General features: G+C 37.7%; 1 protein-coding gene across 8 annotated transcripts in view; it reads left to right on the forward strand.

Annotated features, from left to right (window-relative positions):
• LOC124164372 (basement membrane-specific heparan sulfate proteoglycan core protein-like) overlaps positions 1-24,060 on the forward strand; it is a 1,400,348-nt gene extending 1,376,288 nt beyond the window's left edge. For all 8 annotated transcript variants that reach the window (XM_046541669.1, XM_046541671.1, XM_046541670.1 and 5 more), the window contains 5 exons: positions 5,225-5,425; positions 9,653-9,868; positions 10,652-10,799; positions 16,474-16,837; positions 22,264-24,060. In XM_046541669.1, the coding sequence (XP_046397625.1) occupies positions 5,225-5,425; positions 9,653-9,868; positions 10,652-10,799; positions 16,474-16,789 (881 nt within the window). In that variant the 3' untranslated portion in view covers positions 16,790-16,837; positions 22,264-24,060. The remainder of the gene's footprint in view (positions 1-5,224; positions 5,426-9,652; positions 9,869-10,651; positions 10,800-16,473; positions 16,838-22,263) is intronic.
• The last annotated feature ends 1,986 nt before the right edge of the window (positions 24,061-26,046 follow it).

The raw sequence follows: 26,046 nt of genomic DNA on the forward strand, positions 1-26,046 counted from the left end.
CAGCGTGCAGTCCAACCCCCCTCCCCAAACTCCGACGGGGTCAGGCGGCACTAAGGTTGAACACACGGCAAAGGGGCAAGGCCGAGTGACAGAGCCATCAGGCCAGAAAAATGAAACAGTTATTCGTAAACCTGATGCGGCGATGATGAAAAATAATGCCTCTTGTCTAATAACAATGAAAAAGAGCTCTGAATATTGGCCAACGGAAAACAGTCATAGGATACGTGACGATTTTCCGGTGTGGGTAATACAATAATCATTGAACAATAAAATAAACAAAATTAAAATATCATAATTACATGAATTTACGAAAATCAAGGATTGAAAACGTTTTATTTACGTTTGCTGCCCGAAAAAATATCGAAAGATTGAGCACAACTAGTCGCTATGACTAGGTTTTCGAATACAGATAGGAGCCCTTGGGATGAAACTGGCGTTGAACCGGGTACTTCCAGGTTCAAAATGAAGCTAATCAACTTCCACACTAGCCTCTTGCTGATTATATGATATACATGGCACAAAAGGACCCACAGGCAAGAAAATAGCGTTAAAACCAGTTGTGGGTCAAATGACCCCTAGCCGTCCTTCTAGGTATAACTCGTCATAAAAATTTAAAACAAAACATCATAGTTGAATTTTCACTAATTTATCAAAATATAGACCAAAATGAACAAAGTGAAAAAGTTTCAAAATTAAAAAAAATATTTTAATAAGAGAAAAATAACTTTGAATTCTGAAAATGGGTCAAATGACCCCTGCCGTCCTTCTAGTGTTAATAAAGGTTTCAAGAACTTCTCTCATACTCTTCTTAGAACTGCATTACACAGGCAATCTATCATTTCATTTTCAATGTTCTTCTGTTCATAAATGCACATGAGGTAATTTCTTTTTACACTAAAGAGTATTTGTTATTCACGAATTAATGTTCTCACTATTTATTTCAGTCATGGTTTTGATGTATGCATTCAACCTTTTTATGAATATTACCATAATATGTAGGTATTACCATAATTACTTAATAGTATGGTATGGCGGATATTGAAATATTAAAAAGTGATTTAGCTGTCTACAAACTCATCAGGAATTATCATATCAGAGTATTCCCAACTTGCTTGTAACTTTGCTGATCATTTTCAGCCTTTGCCTATTGCTCTGCCTGACAGCACTTCCTATTTAGAAGCCATTGCTCTTGCAAAGTCAAAATCCTTCTACCTCTACCCCCTCACAAAATCTGAACTGAAAAATATCGTGCAGAATCAACTGGGAACAAAAAAGTGCTCTGGTTTTGATGGAATCCCTATCTATATTATTAAGCAATCGGTTGACTTCATTGTACAGCCTCTTCATTTTTTCATAAACGAATATTTCAAATTGGGAGTGTTTCCATCCCCTCTTAAGGTTTCCAAAGTTATCCCACTCCATAAAAACAATGGTGATAGACATGATATACCGCCCAAATATTTTGCTGAACCAATTCAGCAAAATATTTGAGAAGGCATTCTATGTTAGGCTAATTTCTTACCTGGAGGCTACCAATGTCCTTTCTCCATCCCAGCATAGTTTTATATAAATCCACATCTACTGCAACCTGTCAGCTAATAAACCAGACTATGAATGCACTAGGTAATAAAAAGGATGTAGCTGCAATGTTTTTCGATTTTTCAAAAGGTATGGTAATATTCAATTACCATACCATATTATTAAGTGTGGACCATCAATTGCTTCTCAAGAAACTAAACAGGATGGGTATTTGAGGTATACCTAATGCTTGGGTTGCATCCTACCTGTCTGACAGAATTCATCATGTTGTTATCTAAAATGGTGCAAATGGTGGTAAATGGTGCAAATTTTGTTTCCCCGGGTAAGATCCCAATTCGAGGTGTTCCTCAAGGCTCTGTCCATGGGCCTGTCTTGTTTATTTCCTACATCAATGATCTTGTAAAACGTTTTCTAAGCATAAATGTTGCTGATGACACCAACATTGTTCTCACAGCACCTACTTTTGAAGAATTGAAAGATAAATGTAAACAGGTGAGCCATACCTGGTGTCATCAAAATTTTCTAGATTTAATCATAGGAAAGTCTCTCTTAATTTACTTTGCAAATAAAAATAGAACAAGTGAAGTCTTTCCCATTAAAGTCAATGGGAAGATGATCTACAGGTACAAAATACCAAATTTCTGGGCTTTAAAGTTAATTTTAAAATTTGTTGGGATGAGCATATAAATACTTTGGCTTGTAAGTTAAGCTCAGCCTGCTATTTAATTAAATCCATTAGACCCACTGTTTCTGTTGAAATCCTTTAGAGACTATACTATGGAGAATTTTATTCCCACATAGCCTACAGCATAATTTTGTGGGGTTTATCCTCTAGGGCCTCACCCATTTTCAGAGTTCAGAAAAGAGCCTTTCGGCTCATGACTTTTTCCAATCATAATGCCCCTTGCGGTCCCCTGCTAAAAAAAACTTGATATATTACCAGTGCCATGTGTATACATATATTTTTCATTTACAGTGGAACCTCGGTTATACAACCCTCAGTTATACGATGACCTCACTTATAAACCAATTTTTTTGGTCCGGTGAATAACCCCATATGAACCCATGTATTTCCAACCTCGGTTATGAAATTTTTCACTTATACGACTTCCTCGGTTACGAAACTAATTTTTCCAGTCCAATGAGATAAAATACCTCACTTGCACGACTCGTCAGATAACTGCTCTACGAGAAGATTGCTGTCCTCGTGCCGATTGTAGTTGCAGGAGCGGGAGTAGTATGTACTCATTACATAGATATGCCAAAAAAGAATAATAAATTTTAATAATGCGTGATGCTGTTTATTAGATATTAATTTTAATTGCAGTATATGATCGTTAATCCGCAGTATCTACCTCTAACGGAGGATTGCCTAGAATTTTCCAAGGTTATGTTTTCCGTCGACCCAGCGAAATAATGCCTAAATGAGCCGTTAAAAATCCTTGTGTACCAAAATTTTGGCTTCCAAGGTCACCCAAAAAAGGTTATCGCATTTGCAGTATGGACGTAAGTTGAAGGTGATTCACAATACGATGGTAAAAACAGCATGCGTGGTCTCATTCCGCAGGCAAACTCCACATCCCGGGGACGAATTGAGCCGGGGCAAAGTTGCTTACGTGGCGCGGAGATCAAAACTGACCCAACGTGTATCTCAGTGGGTTTAAATGAAACATAGTTAGACCTTGAATAGCTATTAGCTTGAGACTGCCTGGTGGCAAGCGTTTATTTTTTAACTGAACGAGAGTCAGTGTGAATGCCCTTGGAATAACTCGCGTTGTCAGTCATATCGTAATCATGAAAGTCAAATTCAAAGCGCAAAAGATAAGTCAGTTCTTTTGACTCAGGAATGACTTATAACCATTATATCGAAGTACAAAAAGTGTCTGGTGTTGTTATAAAAAATGGGACATTAAATTATTCCGTGAAAACAAATCACTCGGCTTGTTAGTCGAAGTTCCCGGTGCTGAAATCGTGGAAGAATGCCGACAGAGAAGCTATGCCCGGTAGATTCAATCTACAATTGCTAAAATTTGATGTAAAAATTTTTTTTAGTGCGTAAACATTTTTGAGTGGGGAGATTTTTCCGAGCTCTTAATCTATTTTTTTTTCATTCATCACTGACAGCAGTTGCGCGGTTATTTCAAATGCTCACTTAAAAGAAGTGATCTAAGCAACGGAAAAATCTTAGTCACGGAATATCCCGGGTACCAGTGGCGTAACTCGGAATATGCTGTGGGGGATGGTAGTACCTGGGGGGCGGCTAAAAGCCAGGCAACGGGGATTCCCGGAAAAGTTAAAGAAAAGCATGCCTGTAAATATGTTTTACATGATTTTGGCACTTAAAATTTAACTTTAAGCAGATGCAGTTGCTGTATATCAAAGCTAGATAATTGTTTTAAATATTTTTTTATTTCTCTGAGGCTTTGGGGGAGATCTATCCCCTCATCCCCCAACCATAATTACGCTACTGCCGGGTACTCCATAGTATCAATGGCATGGTATTTTGAGGGAGGTAACTGAGAGTTGGGGTCATTTTCAGCATGAGGTAAGGGAGGGAGGATAGAAACCCTGTGCTGGAATTAGCGAGGTTGTAACAATAGGCTAAACCAGGGCTTAACGTCCCATCTGCCGGACAGTGTGTTGCACTGGAAGTTCTGTCCACACTACTTTCAAGCAGGGATACAGCCATCTCTGAAAACTTTCTGCCTCTGCCAGGACATGAACCCGGGTCCATAGGGTGTGAAGCCTTCGTGATGCATGAGTGACATTTTGCTCCCTAATTATGGGGTTAATTTGGATGACTTTCCTCAGGTATTTCAGTTCTTCAATCTCCAATCTTGGGTTTGTCTATAGGTGGTAAAATGAATTTCCTGAAAACTGCTTTTAATGAGTCAACTTTTTCAAAAATTGGCTTCTCTGTGAACATTTAGTATCACCTTTCCGAAATTTCTCCAGTATGTTAGCCTTGTGGCTTAGTGCCAGAAACGCTAGACGTTCAACATTGGGTAAAGTTGTTCAGGAATGCAAAATTATGTTTCTCTTAAAGTAACATATCATCTGTGGTGTTGCTTGTGAGTAAAGAAGATTATTATACTTCAATTTCTTGCCTCCAAATATGTAATTGCATCCTGGAAACAAAACTAAATACTAATGGAAAGGGTTTCACTCTAAATACCGAAAAACCTCACGTATGAAACTTCCTCACTTATGAAACTTTTTTTGGTTTTCCACTGAAAGTTTCTTAACTGAGGTTCTAGTGTACTTGTATATACTAAAAGAAATCCATCCCATAATGTTAAGAATGGTGATGTTCACTACCATTCTACCAGACAAGTTGATCAGCTGCATGTTTCGTATGTTCGCACTAGGAATACAGGTGCTGGTCCAAACTGTATGGGCCTTAAATTCTATAATAAATTGCCGGTTTAGCTTAAGGCACCAATTAGTGTAACTGCTTTTACGACCAGCCTCATAAAATATCTGAAACTAAAAATGTATTATTCTATTGATGAATTTGTAAACAAAGTTTGACGTTTCTTGTAACCATTTTATATTTGTATTTATTGTATACATATGTATTCTTTAACCTGACGTGTCCTATATCAGCGTAACCTTTGTATTACTTGATCTCTGGACAAATGAAACATTATTATTATTATTACATGTGCCTGTGCTACGATTTCAGGAATTGACTTTACTGAGTCAGTGGGCTTCCAGGGAGATGGGTATCTGGAGTTGAGCGCAGAGCTACTTCCACACAAGAATCACTTTGAACTGGAGTCCATAATCATTGAATTCTCCACCACCTCCTCCGACGGCATCCTATTTTGGCATGGACAAGGACCTGAGACTGATGGCCGAAACCATGACTACATTTCAATTGCAGGTATGTATTGTTCTTGAAGTACCTACTAACTGCTGTGCCTCATTGTGAATACTCTCCCCTTTATGCCTCATTTAGTGCTTTTTGAATACCTTTTTCTTGTAGTAACTCAATGTATTGATGGTGCTTGGATCTGGAGGAGGTAAAATGCTGTAGCTTTTTACATAAATTGCGACTTTTCCAATGCTTCCATGAATGTGTAATTGGTAGAGGTCCGTGAAAGTGGTTTTATTTTTTGCTAAAATTCGTTTTAAAACCATGTGATTTCGGTGTTATAGAAAATCTTGGCGGTGTTATTTTAATGCAACGATTTTCCCACGTTTATAGGTGTTTTATTATTTTATGCTACACGTTTCATGAATACTTATACTTTTATTAAGCATTTTACATAACATTTAACACAATTTCGATTGTACAAAATTTCTGACAAAACTAAATGAAAGAAATGGTTCAAATTATATATTGGTTGAAGGTATATGAATGGTTCAAGTATGTAGTCTTGGTGAATACGATCGGCAAACTGCAAATGCCCACTACCTCGTATGTGTATACTTCGAGAGCCATTCCAGAATTTTTGGATTGTCAAGTTTCTCTACACCAAATAAAGCCTTTAAAAATGCTTCAGTAGTAGCAACAACAAGCTCCTCCATCGCTTTCTTTGACTGAGTGACTGTATGTTCAAATGATAGCTGTCATTTTGCGGGTCCCCTTTCTTTCGCACGTATATGTCTATCGCTACTGATGTGCTTTAACAAAGTGTCACATCTTTCAAAATCAAATCTTTTATAATTAACTTTGCACAGTAATACTCTGTCTTTCGCGTAAAATCCTTCTGGGCTGAATTCACTTGCACTGGTATGAACAGTATTACTAGCTTTTGGCATTTTAAAGTTCCTATCCTTTGTTCGATATTTAAAGCTGGAACTACGATAAAAAAAACAGTACACCACAAAACACAACCTATCATGATGGTGTTTTCAAACTGAGTGCTGGGTAGCTACGGTATAACCATAGTACTGTATAACTTACAAATTGGCCGGAATGTTTCATGTCTTGGGTTCCCTTTCGATACCCCTCAACCAGGTATTGAGGGAAGGTAGGACAGCAGCCAGATACAACAAAATCGCTTAGTTTTGATTACAGCTATTGCCAATCGGTCAGGAAAGGCAGTGAAAGAAGCACACATAACAAAACAATCGGATTCAAAGAAACTTGAAAAATTATTTCACATTAATCGATCCTGCAACATCTAGAATGAGACGCTTTCTCACCTGAAGAATTAGATATTATATTTGGCCAATGTCGAAATGATTTTTTTTGCATTTTAGCTCAGTGGAGAGCCGAATATTCGACGATCAATCTGCTAATAAGGAGAACCCCATCTCCTCCTATCCTTTCTGTTCCTTCCTTCCCTTCCCCCAACTGCTAGCACTTCATGCTTTCAAATAACCGAACGTGTCTATGGAGGTCTTTTAACTAATCGAATCAGGCATTTGACGGCACGGCGTGGTGACTACGGCGCCGTTGACGACCGCCGTGGTGACCACGGCGCCCATTTCAATCCGGCCTGGCGGTGCACCGTCTACGGCGTGAAATACAGTCAGTGCTACATTGTGGCCGCTTTCTGACGAAACGACTTTTCGCCGCCCGCTGTTCACGTCACGACACCCTGAAATTCAGGCTGCTTTTAGACGAGACGACTCTCTGCCACGCTGTGGGCCGTGCCGTGAACGGCGGACCGGTCCCTGCCAGCGGCCGTGTTTCAGTCAACGAAATTGTTACAATAGACCCTTACTCAAGGTTTTCCTGCTACAAGTTATCCAATAACGCTGTCTAATGCGTCACGGTGAGTCACCGGAATTGCTGCTAGCCATTGACGCGTACCGAGCGCAAGAGCTTGTACTTTTGCTCTTCCGCGTTAAATTTCTTTTTGCACATTTTTAATTTGTAATATCTAACTCTTCAGGTGAGAAAGCGCCTCATTCTAAATATTTCAGGATTGATACATGGGAATCAAAGAGAGAGGCTGTGATAAATTTAACGGAAAATTCTGGCGGAGAAATCACTACAGTGCACGATATTACGTGGATCCGTTATGCGCAAGACTAAACGAGCCAATTGACCTTGGAATTGTTATAGGATAGAGCAAATGAACGTCGGCAGCGTTAAACAATGGATTATGACTCATTAGATGTGATTTTTTCGCTGATCCACCTAAAATCGCAAATAACACGAAATTTCGTTTTTATTTCGTGTTATTTCACATTCGCGATATCGCATCTAGCAAAATCCACGGACCTCTAGTAATTGGTCTTAGTAAAGTGTACAGGTAAATGATGTACGTATTTTTGTTCCAGCTAGAAGGAACTCCTAGTGGGAGAAACTAGTTAGGGTTGGCCGGAATGAGTGGTTTCCGACTTGTGGTGCCGCAAATAATGCTATTCGCATGCTTAAGTTCACTTGGTAATGGACAAAATATGGTTAGTAATGGACACGTGTCCCATTTTTACCAACTCTGTGCATTCTGAAGAGTGGACCTGAATGACAAGTCTTCCGACGTGCACTTGAAAACTTGGCTATATATGTAAACAGCAGAAAATGGTTCTCCTTCTTGTTGAAAAAGGTCAGCAAAATCTACTCTGAATTAGACTCTGACCAAAGGAGGAAATCAGGGTCTATGAAGGAGCAAGCCTATTGTTTGCAAGAGAAAAGCAAGACCATCAAAACCCAAGGCCCATTCTTTCCAGCGAGGGGCCTTTCCTCTTCCATTTAGGGATGCATGGCTGACAAGTGTACATCAAATTAACAAAAATAGCCAAAGATTAGTGAAACACTCAAAAAAGAGCATTGCTGTTCTTTCTAAAATCCTGGAAATGCTTCACTATGTAGAGTCTCAACAATATTATGTACATAAATCAAAATAGTTAGGATGTGCCCAGCTGTGGATTTTTAGATGACTTCTCCCTAACTGTTTTTCTTTTTCCTTTCGTTTATTACTTGTATCCTTTCCATTTGAGTTATCGTGTGCACTTGGCGCATGCACCGTGTCGGTCCCGCAGTCATGTATGCAGCACCGCTGTAGCTGTGAAATGCATCGTGCTATAAAATGCCAAAGAAGTCACTCATTCTTCAGTCATTATGACTGAAACGGCATGAAGATGAAGTATGCATTTTGGTCATTATGAACTAACCAGCAGTGAACATGTTTATTACTCAGTACAAACTTGAACTTTGTAATAATGAGAGTTTATGGTATTATATAATTTACAAAATCATGAATTATAAATGCAATTATATATATTGTAATTATTTACTGTATGACTTTCAAATATGAAATAACGTATATAAAATATTTTTCAATGGTGGATTCTTAATCACTTAACATTTTTAAAATAATAAAAATGTTTTTAATTAAAATTAACACATTCAAAATATAAGTACAAAATATAATGATGACAGTGGGCAGATGAAAGCTCAAAATCAGTATTGAAGCATAGTGTAGATATCTGAGAAGCTACTGCCAACATTTGTAAACATTCAAGATTTCTAAGCAAAGGGGAAGCGAAGAATGGCGCTTTCAAGGTTGCGTGCACCGTCAGGCATCATCTATAGACACCACTTGGTGCTGGGAGAGTCTCTGGATGACACTCAGTCGCAATGTGTGACAAATTCTCCTGGCTAGTTGATGATACCCAAATGACATATTTATTTCTATTAAGTTCTCCCCAAAGAAGGAGTTTTGGAAGATTTGTGCATAAATTTTGATTTTCAATATTTCTAAATGTTTTTAGTTTAATTAGCAGCACTAATTTCTTCTATATTTGATAACTATAAAGAAGTTTACATTTCTCAATGAAATCATTTGATATTGTGATATCTTTCTGTATTTTGTGCTTCTATTGACAGTGTTTCTAGTGTACCTGGAAGCACTATTGAAATTTTGAAAGAAGTTGAATCATTTTTTGTTGTTTAAGGAAAAAGTTTATCAAACAAACCACCCTGGATTCATTATTTTCCTCTAAACATTAAATTAATAAACTGATTTTGTTTAAATGAAATTAATTTGTAATTAGTTTCACATATTAAATGCAACGGTGAATATCCTGTACGATCCAACCTGCTTTCCCTCACAATAAGCGTTCAAATACTTTTATCAACACTGTTTTCAAACCCTCGAAAAACTTCTTCTGAGGACTTTGCTGTGGTTGATTTTTAAATCTCACGTTACAGTGGTCGGTGGCTTCTTGGAATTTTCATATGAAATGGGATCCGGTCCTGCTCTCATCACACTCGATCAAGCCAGGGTGGATGATGGGAAGAGGCATCGTGCTGTTTTCCATCGAGAAGGAAAAGATGGCAGCATTGAGCTCGATAGAAATGAAGTCAAGATTGGAGAAAGCCAAGGAATCCTCACAATGCTCAATGCAGCCGGCAATATTTATCTTGGTATGTATTGTTACTATGTATGTTAATATCTGTGCTTGTTAATAAGAGTGGTACAAACTGATTTGACCTATTTATGATACATGGGGTAGGCGAGAGGTCATTATAAAAGTTGTAATCTTTATTTTCCTGTCAGTTATGTGAGCATAAATGGTAGGGCATAATCAGAGTAAAAAATAAGAATGCATGAGAAAGGAGAAATAGGTGGTTAAATACATACAGTCCACAAAACTCGATCATTCAAAAACTCATCATTGCTGTAGACGTAGTCATGATACTAATATATATATAGATGTATTAGTACCATGGACGTAGTGGTGAATTTATTCTCTCTTTTAATTTAACTTCATAGATAGTTTGACTGGCTGAATATTTAAATTGACAATGAAATCTAATTACAGATTATTGAGGCTTCTCTTGCTTATGCTTACTGGCCAGTTTCACAAATGAGCATTTCATCTATTGTGTTTCTGCCACAAAGTCTAGTTCTGTGTGCGTGTGTATAGCCCAGCGTGTGTTGTGGCTGTACCATATCAATGCTTTCCATCCATTATGTCCTGCTGTCCACCTCTCACCCAATTGAAAGAAAAGTCAGCCTCAATATTGGGGATGGTGTGAAAAGCTTGTTTTCATGCCTGATTAATATTGGAAAATGAAGCTATTACGCAAATAGAAGCAAACGTAGTGAATAGCCTCACACTGTGTTGGGAATAGATGATAATGGGCAGAATAGAATGTAGAAGAGGTTAGTCATTGCAGTTGATGTGTCATTTCTTCTCGTTACAGGTGGCGTTCCTAATGCCCGACTGATGACTGTTGGGAAGCACAACGATGGATTTTCTGGCTGCATTCATTCGATCGACATTCAAAACTCAGGTCCTCTCAACTTGAGAGAGAAGGCGTTGTCTGGGGTGAATGCTCATCCTTGCTCAAAGTGAGTCTCTTGCCTCTTACCTCTGAAGGAAATGGCCGTTCACATTCTCTTCCTGTCATTTAATGCATAGCAAACCCTTCAGCTGCGGAAAATATTCCTGCATAAATGTCCCTACCCAAAATATGTACTTACTTCAACGTGTGACCACCCCTTCTTTCTGCTGTCTTAGGCTCGTATTCTATGCTGTGGCTATGAGGTATATATATGGATATGTGGATATAAGTATAAGGGCTTAGCTTCCAATATCATCCAATTAATAAAAATAAAATTAAAATCAGATCTCATATTATATTTGTTTAGTAGATTTTGAGATTAAATAGTTTGAGCAAATTATCAGAGACTGCACCAATCCGACCGTTTTTGGGTGGGGCTGTTCCCTTGGAAAATGGTCTAGAGGATATTGCGAGCGTTTCAACCTCCTGGCAGGAAAACAACTTGAATCTTGTTGGCTAATTGTATCCCACAGAGTGGAAGACTTCCATGTATATGTACTACATATGAGGCAATATGTATAGCTACCCCAGCTGAAGGGTTTAAATCATGATGTTTAAGGGATTTTTATTGATTGGAAGTGGTATCGTCTGTTTCTCGTCCAAAAAGATCGATAAAAAAAGTAATTTTTTGCTATAATATGAATGCAGTGCCATGAATTCTACGCTCTTGCCATTAGCATTTAGAATTCGTTTTCGGTATTCTAATTAAGTTTGTTCCCATGTTGAATTCAGGTTTCAATTCCACATGGCAAAAATTTGTTTCTTTGATTGTATTTTCATGAAATTCATTTTAATGGCCTGCTTGGAAAGTGAGTCAGGGTGTGTAAGGCTAGAAATAATTTTGCAGTCCTAGAAATAATGAATTGTTAAAGAAAATCACTCGGCCATAGAAAGAAGATATTGCTATTTGATTGAATTATTTATGCTTTTTCTAGCATTAGATTTTCTTGCTTTTTAATTGATGTTGAAATAAGCCCATAGTGAATCTAATTAATGTTCTCATTGAAAATATTGTTATGAAATTCTTTAAACAATGACATGAGAACGTTTATGTTTTGTACTTCTGTAATTTGCAATACAGTGGAACCTCGATTTATCGTTTTTCAGGGGGATGGATGAAAAAAATGATGAATGCGGGAAAACGATCAATGCGGGAATGTTTGTCCGGGTTGCCTATGTCCCAGGAAATGCTGGATTTTTGCGAATTATGACATTCATTAATGGATTCAAAAAAGATTTTAGCTGATAACAGGAATATTATTCCTTTATCGAAACACTTAGGTCATATTGTTGATTCGGATTATATCTCTTTCAAATATCCTGAAGGAACACGCCGCCTTGCTAAAAAATGTTTCTCTCCACTTGGAATTTTCACTGCTATTATGCATTTCTGTCCAATTTAAAAATTCGTATGCATCAAATGCCATTTCAAGTACACTTATGTATGAGAGAAATGTGCGTGTTATGCCTCAAACAACCGATTTCGCCGTCGCAGTGATTGGTTATAGGATGGATCAAGAAGGCCAAAAATAGTTTATTATTTGAAATGTTCCTTTCTTGCAATTAAATTTTTAATATGATTGAGGCAATGTGGCGTTAATTGTAAGCGGCACGCCCACCTGATCCTCGGCTTCATCCCACTTCTTGTTTTCACCAGGGATCTTGCTCTACCCCCACCCCTGCCGTCATGTACTAGCGGACATACCTACCGAGGCGTGTTGTAATATTCACGCATTTCTAGCCGGGATTCTTTTCTTCGTCTTCAATTATTTTCAGTCTATCTTTTAAAGTTCTCACTTGTGTCTTCGGAAGGGCCATGGCCCGAAGACGAATAAGAATAAAACTAATAAAAATGAAACCGGACTCTATAGAACCCACACGGAAAACACTCGCCGGTTTTAAGTCAACCCACCCTGGAAAGTACGGAACCACTCGTACGAGGTGAAGTTCGGCACTAATGCTATCCCCTACGGTGTAAGCAGAGCTTACTGCAGAGGGTGAAGCATGACCGTAAGAATGCGCAAATTTTTTATCCTATAGAGACGGCAACTTACCCACTCATTTCTAACAATAAGTCGCATGGCTCTAGATGAGCAGATGAATTCAGATTGCTAGTAGGGAGAAACAAAATATCCTGAGAAGACATCACTTCGTTAGCACCTCAGACAAGTGAGACTTGTAGCGTAACTCGTAAATTGTAACCAGACGCCCTGTTTTCGAAAAAAATCCGCATCAACTGCCGTGAAGCTCACTATCAGCTGCAAGGATATCAATATTCGCCAGAAATCACCATCGTATTATTCCAACTATTTCCTTGCTTAAAATGGTTAAATAACGTTAGAAATACGCCGTATTTGGTATCATTCTTTTTGGAATTACGTGCACATCACTAATATCTCAATCTAATAAAAGTATAGTACCAATTGCCAAAATTCATTTTTACACACCTTTCGGGCTAATCGGTGATTCATGCAGCAGTTGACCTCCAGAGGTGGGGATCTTTGAAGCGAGTCAGCTAAAAAAAAGTCAGCGGTCGAGAAAGGGGGAAGCGTGAAAAAGGTTTCTTATATTCTCGAGTAACTTGATATTTTCTTTCGAAGCTAAGGTCTTCGTAATACGATCCCTGCTCGAGCTGGGGCCTTTTTTATTATTTCGGAGAAGAGGAAAGCTTCAGACGGGGAGAGGCGAGTGCTGAATCGAGGGGGATACCGGATCTTGGGAAATGCGATAATGTAACTATCCCACGGCACTCAGCTTCTCCCTATCGTATTTCAATCTCTTGGGGAAGATTCAAACTTTGTGTCTGTCGTTATTAGCCTTAAACAACACGTTGTAAACACTTCGTCTTATTTTTGTCAAACGATGGATGCGGGAAAATTATATGACGGGACCGCGATCTTCAAACGATCAATGCGGGAAAACGATACTTCGGGGAACGATAGATGCGGGAAAAAATTACGTTGTCTTTATGGAACTTAATTTGGGACCAGTGGGGTTATTCCACTAATCGTATGGCCGGGCCATAAGTCGAAATCGACCATAACTACGGCCTCGAGACATACGTATGGCTTCGAGCAATTCTGCTCTGAGCGAAAGGCCATAAGTCGGGCGGTAGCTATGGCCTAAAGGCCGTAACACTATGGCCTGCCTAGGAGGCGGTCATAACTCGGGCCATACGAAATAACATTGCTCGCCTACGGAGTTTTAGAAGAAATTTACGGAGTGTCATCGATTATATAGCGATTGTTTCAAGAAATATATGAATATTGCGGGGGAGCACATATACGGATCCAACGGGCATTTGCTAGATATATAAAATAAAGAAGCCGATTTCATCTGGAAAGGAGTGTACAGGATACGTGTAATCCGTTCGCATACGATGATGGATATTTTCATTAAATCTTTCAGTGCGTCAATAGAAGTTGTTACTTAATTCGTAAATAGATGTAGTGGATTAACTAAAAGCTCGCTTGTAGTTAAAAAGTTAGAAATACTTTTTTAATGGATGCTCTGTGAAAGTGAACGGAGGAACGGGCTTTTACTTGCTTTCTGTGCTACATTTGCTAGCAGATTTCTTACTTGTTTCGAAAAGCTGTAGGTAGCTTGAAATATCCGCTATTAAATGTTTTATATTTAAGATTCTCGTAGCATTACGGTTCATGAGGGAGAAACATAGGGCAACACATTTTTTTGGCAGTAAGGCTTCAGTAAGTCGATGCGTAAAGGACAAATGTCGTCCATAAATCAAGGAAAGAATGATAGTCTCATATTGATGTTTTAATTTTATACAGCTACTTAAGCATAAGCCTCTGATAATAAAATTAATGAAACTTAAAGTTTCAATTTCATCTTTAGATTTCGTGCATTGGCTGGATTTCTACGGCTTTTGAGGGCAAATTATTGCAGCCATGAGACAATAGTTACACCATTGGAAGGAGAGAAAGGGGGTTAGAACTACAATAGGATGTCATGTTCTAACTCTATCCATTACATGTACAATTCACGAATATTATAATCATTATAATACTGTAGGGTACAAATCGTGTACAAATTTCCTCTGCTTCTTCTCGTCTGTGATTTGCGTTCTTCACTTTTTTTAAAGATCTCCAGCGTCTGCCGCCTGATCAGAGGTTAAAGAAAATCCAAATTCATCCTTTAATAAGAGTCCATTTCAGTTAAAGAACATAGAATTAATTTTGTATCCACGTTGGAACAAACTTCCTTCTCAAAAAATGACTAGGGTTAAAAAAAAGTTAACCCAACTTATAGTACCAATTATAATTCTCATACTCGCCTGCGGAAAGGGCATTAAGACTTTTGGCCGGGCCATACGATATGGCCCCTCGAGAGTGGAATCGTTACAAATCGGTATAGGCCGTAATTTCGGGTCAGGCCATAAGAAACTTACGGCCGGCCATACGCATGGCCCCGTTTAGTAGAATAGCCCTGCAGGAGCGGCGAACGATGAATGCGGGAACGATAAATCGGGGTTCCACTGTATTCAATCTGATCTGCATTGTGCTGTGTTCATTAGCAAATGAAAAACTTGTACGCATTAATCTTTCTTGTTTGAGGAGTAGAATTTCATATTTAAGAGGATACTTAACTCCTGCTCTACCTGTTTTTTTTGTGATGGATTTCACTTATATTATCATTTTGAAATTGTCAGGTTCATAAAGTATATGTACCACTTTCATAGTTTGCCTGTATCTCATGTTTGACTACTTAATTTTCCACCTTTTAGTTATTCTCTCTGGTGTAATTTTTTAATGTTTGAGACTCGGACAAATGTTGAACGGGATTTACCCTGCATAGTGTCTGTTTTTTAGTTGTGTCCCTTGCACTGAAATCATTTTCGACCTAGGCAAGCCCATTTTCGTGAGCAGTGGTGAAAGTCCTTCCTCTCCCACGTCACCCTCTTGGCTCAGCTTCTTTGCTACCCCTGCCAACCTAACTTCTCTTTCCAATGCCCATTCCAATTTCCCACACCCTTCCCTTCACTTTGGTTCACCCCACCCAAAGTGGCTCTCTTTTCCTGTTGACCATGCACCCTATGCCTTCTCCTCCTTCACCCAAGGGCTTCTTCCCTTCCCTGAGCTCAGGGGAGGCAGTTTGTGCATTTAGAGGTCAGGGCAAAACAAACTGGCACTACCCTGATAATGTCATTGTGAGTATTGCATAAGTGTTTTGTGTGTACCAAATCCATCACCAAAAAAAATTGATTGAGATGGAGTTATCCATGTTCTCAATGGCTGCTCAACTTGGCTCAAATTTTGACATTTATTGGAAGGAAAATGACAGAGTGTTAGTAACTGATGATAAGAAGATTGGTTGAGGGTAAATTTTATATTGCCAAGTTTGGCACCTATTCATTTCAGGCATAAATTAATGTAATGATAATAGCTAGTTTTCCCCTTGTTTAATTGTTTTGGATTTTCATGAGCTCCCGTTTACTTTTTCTCTTTCTCAATGCTACATCTCCGAAAAACTTCAACTGTGGTGGAACTCAACCTTTCTCTGCCTCAATCCTTGTTGCTGTCTATATTTTTTGTCATTTCTCTTTGTTTATCTCCTCCTTGAATAACTTTCCGCTTTTTATTTGAAAAATTATTCCAATTATACTCCGCTTTGTGTTGGGAATATCCTGTGCAACCTTGGCCCTCCTCCCTATCACATCAAAGAGTATGGTGGGTGCCTTCATCGTTGGTGTTTCACCAAAGTGGTGGGACTACCACTGCCAGAGGCGGCAATGGTGGTTTCGGAAGCTTTGGTGATAATTCCTACGAGGTTGGCTCAAGCGTGAGGGGTGCTCCGGCCGCGGCGTCGACGTCCCGCTGCTGCACTGCCCATTGTTCCTTACTCCTTGTTATGGTGCTTGCCACCGTTCTGTTCTCGTCCCCCCTCCCCCCTCCGACTCTGGCCCCCCCAAATTCTCAAGTGCCACGGAAGTGGTCGGCCAAGAGAATGCACCATCTACTACGAGCTAAAATCTGGTGATGGGTCTCCCAATGTGTGCATTGCAATTGAGTTGGTGAGCCTTCAAAGGTGAAATTTTTGTGTGCTCCTATGTGTTTCAGTGTCACTCGTATTTTTATTCTTCACTACTTCACTTCACTAATACGTGCACAGTTGTTTTTATCATCTCTGCTGCGGCTTCTTTACTGATTCCCAAGATTAGATGGCATTATATTCTGTCCTTCTGCACTAATATGCACTCTGCTCTTAGTTGTTTTTTTCATTGTCACTGCTTCTGTACTGATTTCACGAATAGATAGTTTCATATTTTATTCTTCTCCGTAACGAGACTAATATACTCTTTGCACCTATTTTTTATTATCACTGATGTTGCTTCTGTACTGATTCCAAGACTAGATAGCACCTTATTTTGTTCCTCTACTTCTCTGCATTTATAAAAGTTATCTCGTTGTCATCTCTCCATAGCTGCCTCTTTACAGATCCCCAATATTAGGTGGAATTATTTTTAGTTTTTCTACTTCACCATCCTAATATGCACTGTGCGATCATTTTTACCATCACCGTAGCCACTGAAGCATTCACAACCAAATTTGCATAGCATAGCAGATTGTTGTTGTCTTGATGCATATTTTCTGTTGTATTATGTACTTTATTTACTAGGATGATTTTCAAAGTAGTCTCTTACTGTCCTAGCAAAAAGTTGAGATTCTCAAGTTTGAAGTATTGTATCTTGGTAACTACCCTATTGGTTTTTCTGAAATGAACTGAAAATGAAAGGGAATATATTTATGCTTTTCTTTTCCAGAGGTCATCTTAGCATCAAAAACATTTATCCAGCTTAGCATGAAAAAAGAACAGTTTTTGAAGCTAGGAAAATGGTTGCTCCTCTTTGAATGCTATTTTCTCCATGTATTGACTTGAGGTTTCAATTGATCAATAAGCAAACTCTTGTGAATAAAAGGCCTTTGACCCAGTTGACCGGTGCTTTTTTTCTAAGTGATCCGATTTGAAAATTCGTGGTCTCAAAATGTGCGAAATGGTGAGAAAAAAATCGTTACAAAACTCACATTTCTTTCAGGATTCTAACTTTGCTCTCTCTCTCTCTTCTATAGATGTAGACCATCCTTGTCAGTATCTCTGACCAATAAGTTTTCTGTCTCATAGTCCTAAAATTTTCACTATTTCTTTCAATCAAGAAAATACTTTATCTGGGTCAAAAAACTCAAAATTCAAAATAACTGCATCAAGGTGCCTTTAGGCCACTCAGGCATGGCTATTCGATGTTGCACGAACATGAAACCTTGTACATAATAATTTATTTTTTATGGTTGTGCACATTTTGAGACCACAAATTTGTACACGGGATCATTTCGAAAAAATCAGTGCCGGTCTATTGACCCAGCTATAGAAAACCACATTTGAAATGTATTCAACTGGTGAAATGCCAAAGTACTTTGAGAGAAACATTATAATCTTGATTCCTGAGAGAGAAATAGCAGAGAAGAGTGAAAATTTTTGGACTGTGAGCCAGGCAACACATGTGTCAAAGATACTGACAAGGGTGGTCTATAAGAGAAGAGAGACAGAGCAAAGTTAGAATCCTGAAAGAAATGGGAGTTCTTTGCAATGATAAGAAAACTATCCATAGTTAATAGTAAAATCAAGTAGCTGTCATAAAATCAGGACCTAGTTGTGAAGAAGCAAGAAATGGGAAAGCAGTGAGACAAAGCTGTGCCGTGTCCCCAGTAATTTATGTTCAGCGTTTACAGGGATGAAGCTATTGATCAAATCAAAGAAAAGGCATCAGGAGTGAATATCTATTGAGGAAAAATTAGCATGCTTTGATTTGCTGATGACATAGCTCTCATAGCAGAGACAGGGAAAGACTTGAAAAAGATTGTGGTCAATATGAGTTGCATATTGGGTAGATATTGACTGCAAATTATCAAACTAAAAATAATAGCTGACAGGAGAATTGATTGGCGAGCAGTGTTAAACCAATGGAGGGATAAATGACTTGTGATGATGAGGAATGCATGGCCCCAAGAAGAACTTTATAGCAATTTTATTGTTGCTATAAATTTTGCTTAAGAAAATTCCATTATTTTTGTTATTTCAAGACTTTCAGAAATTTTCAAAGCACCCTCTACATTGCAAGCTTTCTCAACTGATAAAACCCCTGAAATACATACATTAATTGTCTATCAACTTGTATATGTAATAAAGATTTTCCACCCCTAGAGAGCTGCTGGCTTTGCGTAGGAAAGAAAGAAATGGTTAGCTTGCTGTAAGTCTTGAAATTATGAAAATGGTGAAGTTTTCTTTGGCAACCATTTCTGACCCTTGCACAATTACTAAAAAGGTTCTTCTGTGTATTGTGCATTCGTAAGAGTCATTGCTTTGACTCTTATGGTGATGCATAGTGAAATTCTTGGAAAAATTGGAGCTACTTTTTTGCAAGCAGCAAAAACTGCTCGTTATTTTCATGCAAAGCTGGATGAAAAATTGTAAATATGAGGATTAGTTAGTTATGCATGAATTTGAGGAAACTTAGAAATAAATACTCTTCAGTTTCTTGTTAATTATAGTGCAACCAATTGAGTAGTTGCCAAGATACTGTACTACATACCTACTTGGGTATTTTGACTTTTTGCAATGACAATAGGCTATGAATTTCCTTTCCTTTTTCTCTTGTTGTTGAGTTTTCATTTGTGTAATCCACACTTAGCTTAGATTATTTAAAGTCATTAGATAGATTTCATTTTTATTTTACATATATTTTACGTCTGTCTTTGGTTGTTGCATATGTTGGTAATGTAGGAGTAATTTTTTTGAGGTGTATTGAGCATAGCTTGTTAAAAACATGCATATATGTGGTACATAGTGAGTGTTGTATGCATAATTTAGAAATTTCATTCAGAATATGTTTTGGGCGCATGTAGCACTATGGCCCATTGAAAAACGATAATTGGACGGAACATAGTCTGCTCTATTTGTTATACTCGCAATTGATCCGTGCTGAGGAAAATGCTTACCCAGCTACAGGCTCTGCACAGATCATTTTTACTTCTCTGTACAGAGCTCTTTAAGCAATTAGAATTCCGAAGGAATATCCATCGCCTGTCGTTGGGACCCTACTCAGTCGGACACTGTGTCGTCCCCGCCTAATTAGCCTTGACCATTCAAAGGGTTAGCAGCCATTTCTGGAGCATGAAAACGCCAAAGACTTACAGTATTCATTGTTTTATTTGAACAAAAACTTGTTTTATTTAGCTTTGATTTTACCTTAGGTTGGGTATTTTGCATTCTTCTGTGCAGTAGAAATTTATAAACAAATTTACAACGGTAACATTTAATTATATGATAATTTTCTATTGTTTTAGTGAGTTATAATCTTCAGTCTAGAAATCCATTGGTTTTACTGCTAGAATTTAGAGTGAAAATTGTAGGTACTCAGTAGGAACCAAATTGGCCTGTTCCATGATTTATATTTTCATTTATGTATGAAGCATTTCTTCATAAAACTTTACCAATAGTACTAGTATACCACAAATTGATTGTGCAGAAAATGTGTCGAATATAGGCATGAAAGAGTAGATTTAATCCCTAATTAAGCTGGGACATGAGGATTTGCCAAAGTTTTTTTGTTTATTGTTTTGATGGATGTGATCCCCTCTCTCAGATACATATATAGGCGATGTTCGTTCTTTTGCTTGGGGTTAATGTCATTGGCTAAATCCAGCATTACTTCCTTTGCATCGGAAAATCTGTGTGGATGATCGCCAACGATAGGCGTGGAAGGGTCGATGTATGGACATGAAGAGACACTTTGTGTACCCTGCATCAATGAATTCATAAACATTTCCACAGTTAGATTGTTCCTTTAAATCTACCAAATTCTCTAAGATGTTAAGTTTGTTTGTACGCTTAATTATTTCCTATCCCAAGTCGTCTACCGGACATTCTTATGGCTGATGATGGCATTTGCAGATGACGTTCAAGTAGTCCTGAAGTATTCCAAAATGTGATATTTCCTTTGAAAATAGCCTCTAGGTACCAAAAGGTCTTACCTGAAGGAGGTACCCACATGCGTACGTACGTAGGGAGTGCCATTTTTTGTGGTGACCACACCAAACATGTTTTTGTAGGATGGCTGACCTTGAATTTAATTTTCTATCATGGACTGTGCTTCTGTGGATGAAAATAGATTAAAAATATTATTATGGGGATTGTAATTTGGAAATTCCTCACTGTCAGGATTTCAGTGACAACCACTTTAAACAGTTTTTGACTTATCGTCAAACTTCTTCTCTCTAAATTGTACGACCCTCAGTCGTAAGACTCTCCCAGTTTTGCATTGCCAGAAGCCTAAACACGCTAATCTATTATGCAAAAATCAATCTTAGTTGAATCATGCTGCTTACCTGCTAAAAACTGAAACGTCTCGCATCACTGCATGGAAGAGGCCTTCTGGGGTGAGCTGTCTCATTTCAAGCCAATTCTTTTAAATTAAGGATTGTTTGAGCAGCCTAGTCCCACTCATATGTTTTAATTAAAGCCAATGATTTTATGCCGTCGTGTTTTACGTATACTGGATCAGGGTGGATAGCACAACATAAGGTTTGTTTTCTGTATTTATGCCGAAGAAGCATGGGAAATATGTTTATCTTATTTACGTATTATGTGTTTTTAAGAAAAAAATGTGTATCAGTTTTCTTCGATACTGAAAAATAGGAAGTTGTGTTGAAGAGTGCACGAAATGCTATTTTTTAATAATTTTTTTTTATCCTGTAGAATTATTTCTAGACACCAGACAGCATGAAATGTAATTGCCATTTGAGTTCATTTTGAAACCATGGAAAGAAAGACTTCTCACTTGTAGGATGTTTTTTCTTTGGATCTGGACCTTCATATAACTGAGCTTCTGTTTTTCACAATGAGAGCAACTTTTAAGTATTGAGTCCAAGAAAGAACATGCACTAAAGTGTATGATATTTTAATATAATTTTGAAATTAAAAGCTCACTTGTCACTCTCATCTTTTGAATTGTTCAACAATGAGCCTTTGATGCATGTCTCCTGCCTTCTGTAGTGATTTCACTTCAATTAAATTGCACATATGTGAAGTAAATTTGTGGTGCACAGTGTAATAATGCATTGTAATATATCCCCTAATTTTTTAAATAATTTTTTGCTCTATCTATTACTTAATTTTTAACATGCAGAACATAAATCTTGACCTGAAGGTGGCTATGATCAGTTTTTATCACCTGTTAAGTGTATGTTTGTTGCCAAATGATGGAGTATCCATTTTTTCTCTCTCAATTGGAATTGCTTTTCTGACTTTTGGCAAAATTTTATATTCGTAATTTCATGAATGCCAAGTGCTCATTCATTAACATCAATGTTTTTAATCATCGATTTCCCCTCTTTAATACTATGTATGTATATGCTAGCAAATGACAGCCTGTTTCATTATTTTCTTTTCTGTTTCAGCTTTGATGATGGTGATGATGAGATAAATGAAGACTATTTGTTTGAAGGGCTAGAGAGAGTCCTGTGAAGGTCACCCATGGCCCAATTTTATATGGATTTTTTAACATGATTGTGGAGTACAGTGTAAAGTTAATAACTAAAGTACTAGCCATGGGAAAAATGCATGAACGTGGATGCCATAGGGACGGACTTCACTTGTCCTCTTCACTCTCACAACTACCATTGCGAGGCATATCTTCCCCACAAGTTATGCTGCAGTGAATGACGCTGCTATTCTGCTCATCAAATTTATCATTCAACCTTTACTCCCACTGCCAACACTCTTTAGTGATCTAATTTCACCTCGTCGATCACTTGTGTATGGAGTTAAACTGCTGTTTCTTGAATAATATGTGTCTTAGTCTCTCCCACTCAAGTTCCTGAGGCATCATTTGTTCCTGAAGCAGTTTGATTTCATTTAGTCCTCGAGTTTTTTTACAAGCTTTTTTCTGTGCTGCTATGATGTTACAACTTTATGTCATCAATCGATTGTGACCATGGAAAGAAATGTAGCTGTTCAAAAAAAATCTTACTAGTCTTCCTTTGAGTAAACGCACGAAAATCAGTTGTTTCTTACAAAATGTAAAGTTATGGTTAAAATATTCTTGAATTTCTATTGTTAAGGTAAGATATTTTGTACAAAGAATGGTGGAGAAGGTGTCCATGAAAATTGTGTGACACCAGAAGTGTTTTGAAGAATTATATATGTTTGTGAGGTGGACGATAATAGTTTGCAAGTCACTTTTAACCAAGCGGAACAAAGAAGAAGCAAGACTTGCTGCAAATTGCCTGCCCCAGTGTGTGACGTACTTGAAACTGTTGTGTGTTGGATTCAAATTGCGCAAGCATTTTTGCAGATCACGGTGCCTTCCCATGATTTCTTGGTTTGTCAACGACAAACGTTTTGAGTTTTTTTTCTGTGCATGAAGTAAGTGGTTTGATTTTTTTACTGCCATAAATTCTGGTCCTTACATTTCAGGATCCACACGCAAAGGTGCTATGAGTAATTGTTTATAGTGGTAGTAAATTGTTAGAGGCGTAATTGTATGTTTTGTTCATTTTGCACTGCCAGTTCCAAGCAGCACCATTCCTTCAGCATTTTTTCATGATGAAGTCTACCTTTTGTTATATTTACTGAAGAAGATGTAAGTGTTAATACTAATACCTTTCTAACTTCTTTCAATTCTGTAAGAAAGTCCTATTTTTTTTACACATTGTTAAAATGTGTTCTTGTTCTGATGTATGGTGCTACAGTTTTTGAATAGAGGGGGGTTTGAGGAAACACCTTATCCCCCCCTAATTTTAATGCCACAACCTTAATTATATGCTTTTGTGTGTCAAATAAAACTGCTATGTTCTTAACTTTGATTTTATGTAAAAAAATATGATTGCAGCCTTGTCATTGTAGTTATAGGGTGTAAGTCAGCCATGACTAAAAATAAGGCAAGAATTTTTTACAGACTATGTTTTTTGAGTGTAAAAAAATTCTTGGTTCGAGATGTTTATTTCTTATCATAGCCCCGATTAAATTTGAAGGGAATTTTGATGACTAACATTTGTTGGTGAGCAGAGATGGTGATTTTGTAAGCTATATCTGTGAAACTACAATACATTATTGAAAGGTTAACTGTTAATACCTGTTACCATTCAGTGTCTTTCCGTGTCATTGAATTTAATCTATTTTACTGTACATGTCCAAAAGCATGGAAAATCAACTGAAGAGACAATAAAATCTGCAAATAAATTGTAAAATTTGAAGTGGTGAATTGTAGCTCAATTTAAATTATGTAAAATCTAGAGAAACCTAATAAGTTTTTTCGTACAATCAGAAATTTTGGAAACATCTTGAGATTTGGACCTTATGAACTCAATTTTTCAGAAAATTATTATCGTGGTAGCAAACTGAGAGAAATAATAAGAAAATTTGTTTTTTCATTCACTTATTTTTGAAAATATCAACTCTCAATCTTACTTTTAAATACATTAAAAAGTGAGCACAGAAACTTCTATATGACCTCCATATTCTCTTCCAGAGCCATCTTGTTTTTGCGGTGTAACACAAGGCCCTTCCAGGCCCCAATGTCGTTGTTGTATAGACCAAATGTGAACTGCATACATCAAGGATCTTCCTGCCTGATTTTGTTTCAATCAGTTCCATAGTTTTTGAGTGATTGAGTTACAGACAGACACCTATCAATTTTTGCATTATTATATAGATGATAAGTTTTGTGCTTCTTTTGGGCTATTTGCATGTTTTGAAACAAGCAGTTTGAGGCTAGCCTGTCGCCAAATATACGATAATAATATGTAGAGAGAAATGGATGCTCCATTATTCTATGAGATGGGGCTACATTTCTCTCAAAGCTGTAAATTCCAAGTTCCACTGATGAATCATGGTCGAGTCGCATAAAGGCAATTAATGTTGAGTAGTGGAGGGTTGGGAAATTTACCAGAAAAGATAAATGATTCAAGTTAATCTTGGGAAAATGTAACTAGTTGGAGTTGAAGTAACTTTTCAGCGATTGGGCTAACAAGATAGGAGTCAAACCTCAGGCTTAAATGCCCTTCTGAATCGAATGCTTTGTGGATACTCTTCACGCACAGGTTGAGCCTTCGGAGTGTTTTCTTTTGGGACCCTTATCAAGACTTTCCTCTCTTCAGACTCATATTTGGACTCAACGTTTACATATTATATCGATGTGGCTCCGTCGCTGAGTGCATAGATTTGTTTCACCCGCATTTGTTGCATTTCAGTTTTTTGAGGGTTTGAATCTGAAGTGATTACATTATTTTCATTTTGTAAAACAATCTTTCTTAGCATCAAAATGATATACACAGTTCACTCAATAAATAATTCATACCGAATTTTTTTAAGTAGATAAATTTATTAAAATGACTATCTAGTTAACGTATTTATTTCTAAGCACATTCATTCACTAAGAGGAAATAAGCAGGGACAGTGGTAGAGGTTATATCTTTGTGTCCATTTGGCTAATTACTTTCCAATCTCACTTGAGAAAAATCCCAATTGGCTCTTGGTTCCGTGAAGACAAAGGATGCAGGTAGCTTCACTTGGGCAGTTTTAAGGGAGGGGTACGTGACCCCCCAGACACTTAAGAAATGGACAAGATTTTGAATACTGTTAACATTGTGTTGGTTTTGTTTTTTCTACTACGGAGCCTCAATCATTTAATTTCATATTGATAACTTTCATATTAAAAGACAATATTTTGTGCAGTTATTGTTGTACGTGGTTTTTAATCTCAAAAATGAGAATACTGTTTGCCTGTCATACCTTATCCCTGGTCAAATTATCCACCCTTAAAGAGAGACTCGTGCATGACAAAATTTCTGATTGGAGAGCTGCATCAAAGCAATCTACGGATTGTTGATGTGTCATGATGGCACTACATAGATACATGCATAGAACTTCAGCACTCAACGCAATCTCTATCCCTGTCGTGGATGTCTATGGTGCTCACGCACTTCCCAACCAGATCTTTCCCTCACACGTGTACGTACTCTCAATCTATGTTAGGTACCAGTGCAGCCGACCCAATGGAGCATTGCCCAGAAGAACGGTGGTGCCAAAAAGTGCATTTAAGAGACATACTGAGAAGGTTTTCCCCGATAATCTATCAGACAATCCCAACGTTTAAAGGATTATCAGTTTTTACTGATTTCACTTATGGAGCAGCCATTGATTGGATTGCTTTGCTAGTGAAATTGTATCATAAATGCCAA

This window comes from Ischnura elegans, chromosome 8 (assembly GCF_921293095.1).
Source record: "Ischnura elegans chromosome 8, ioIscEleg1.1, whole genome shotgun sequence".
In the NCBI taxonomy this organism is placed as follows: domain Eukaryota; kingdom Metazoa; phylum Arthropoda; class Insecta; order Odonata; family Coenagrionidae; genus Ischnura; species Ischnura elegans.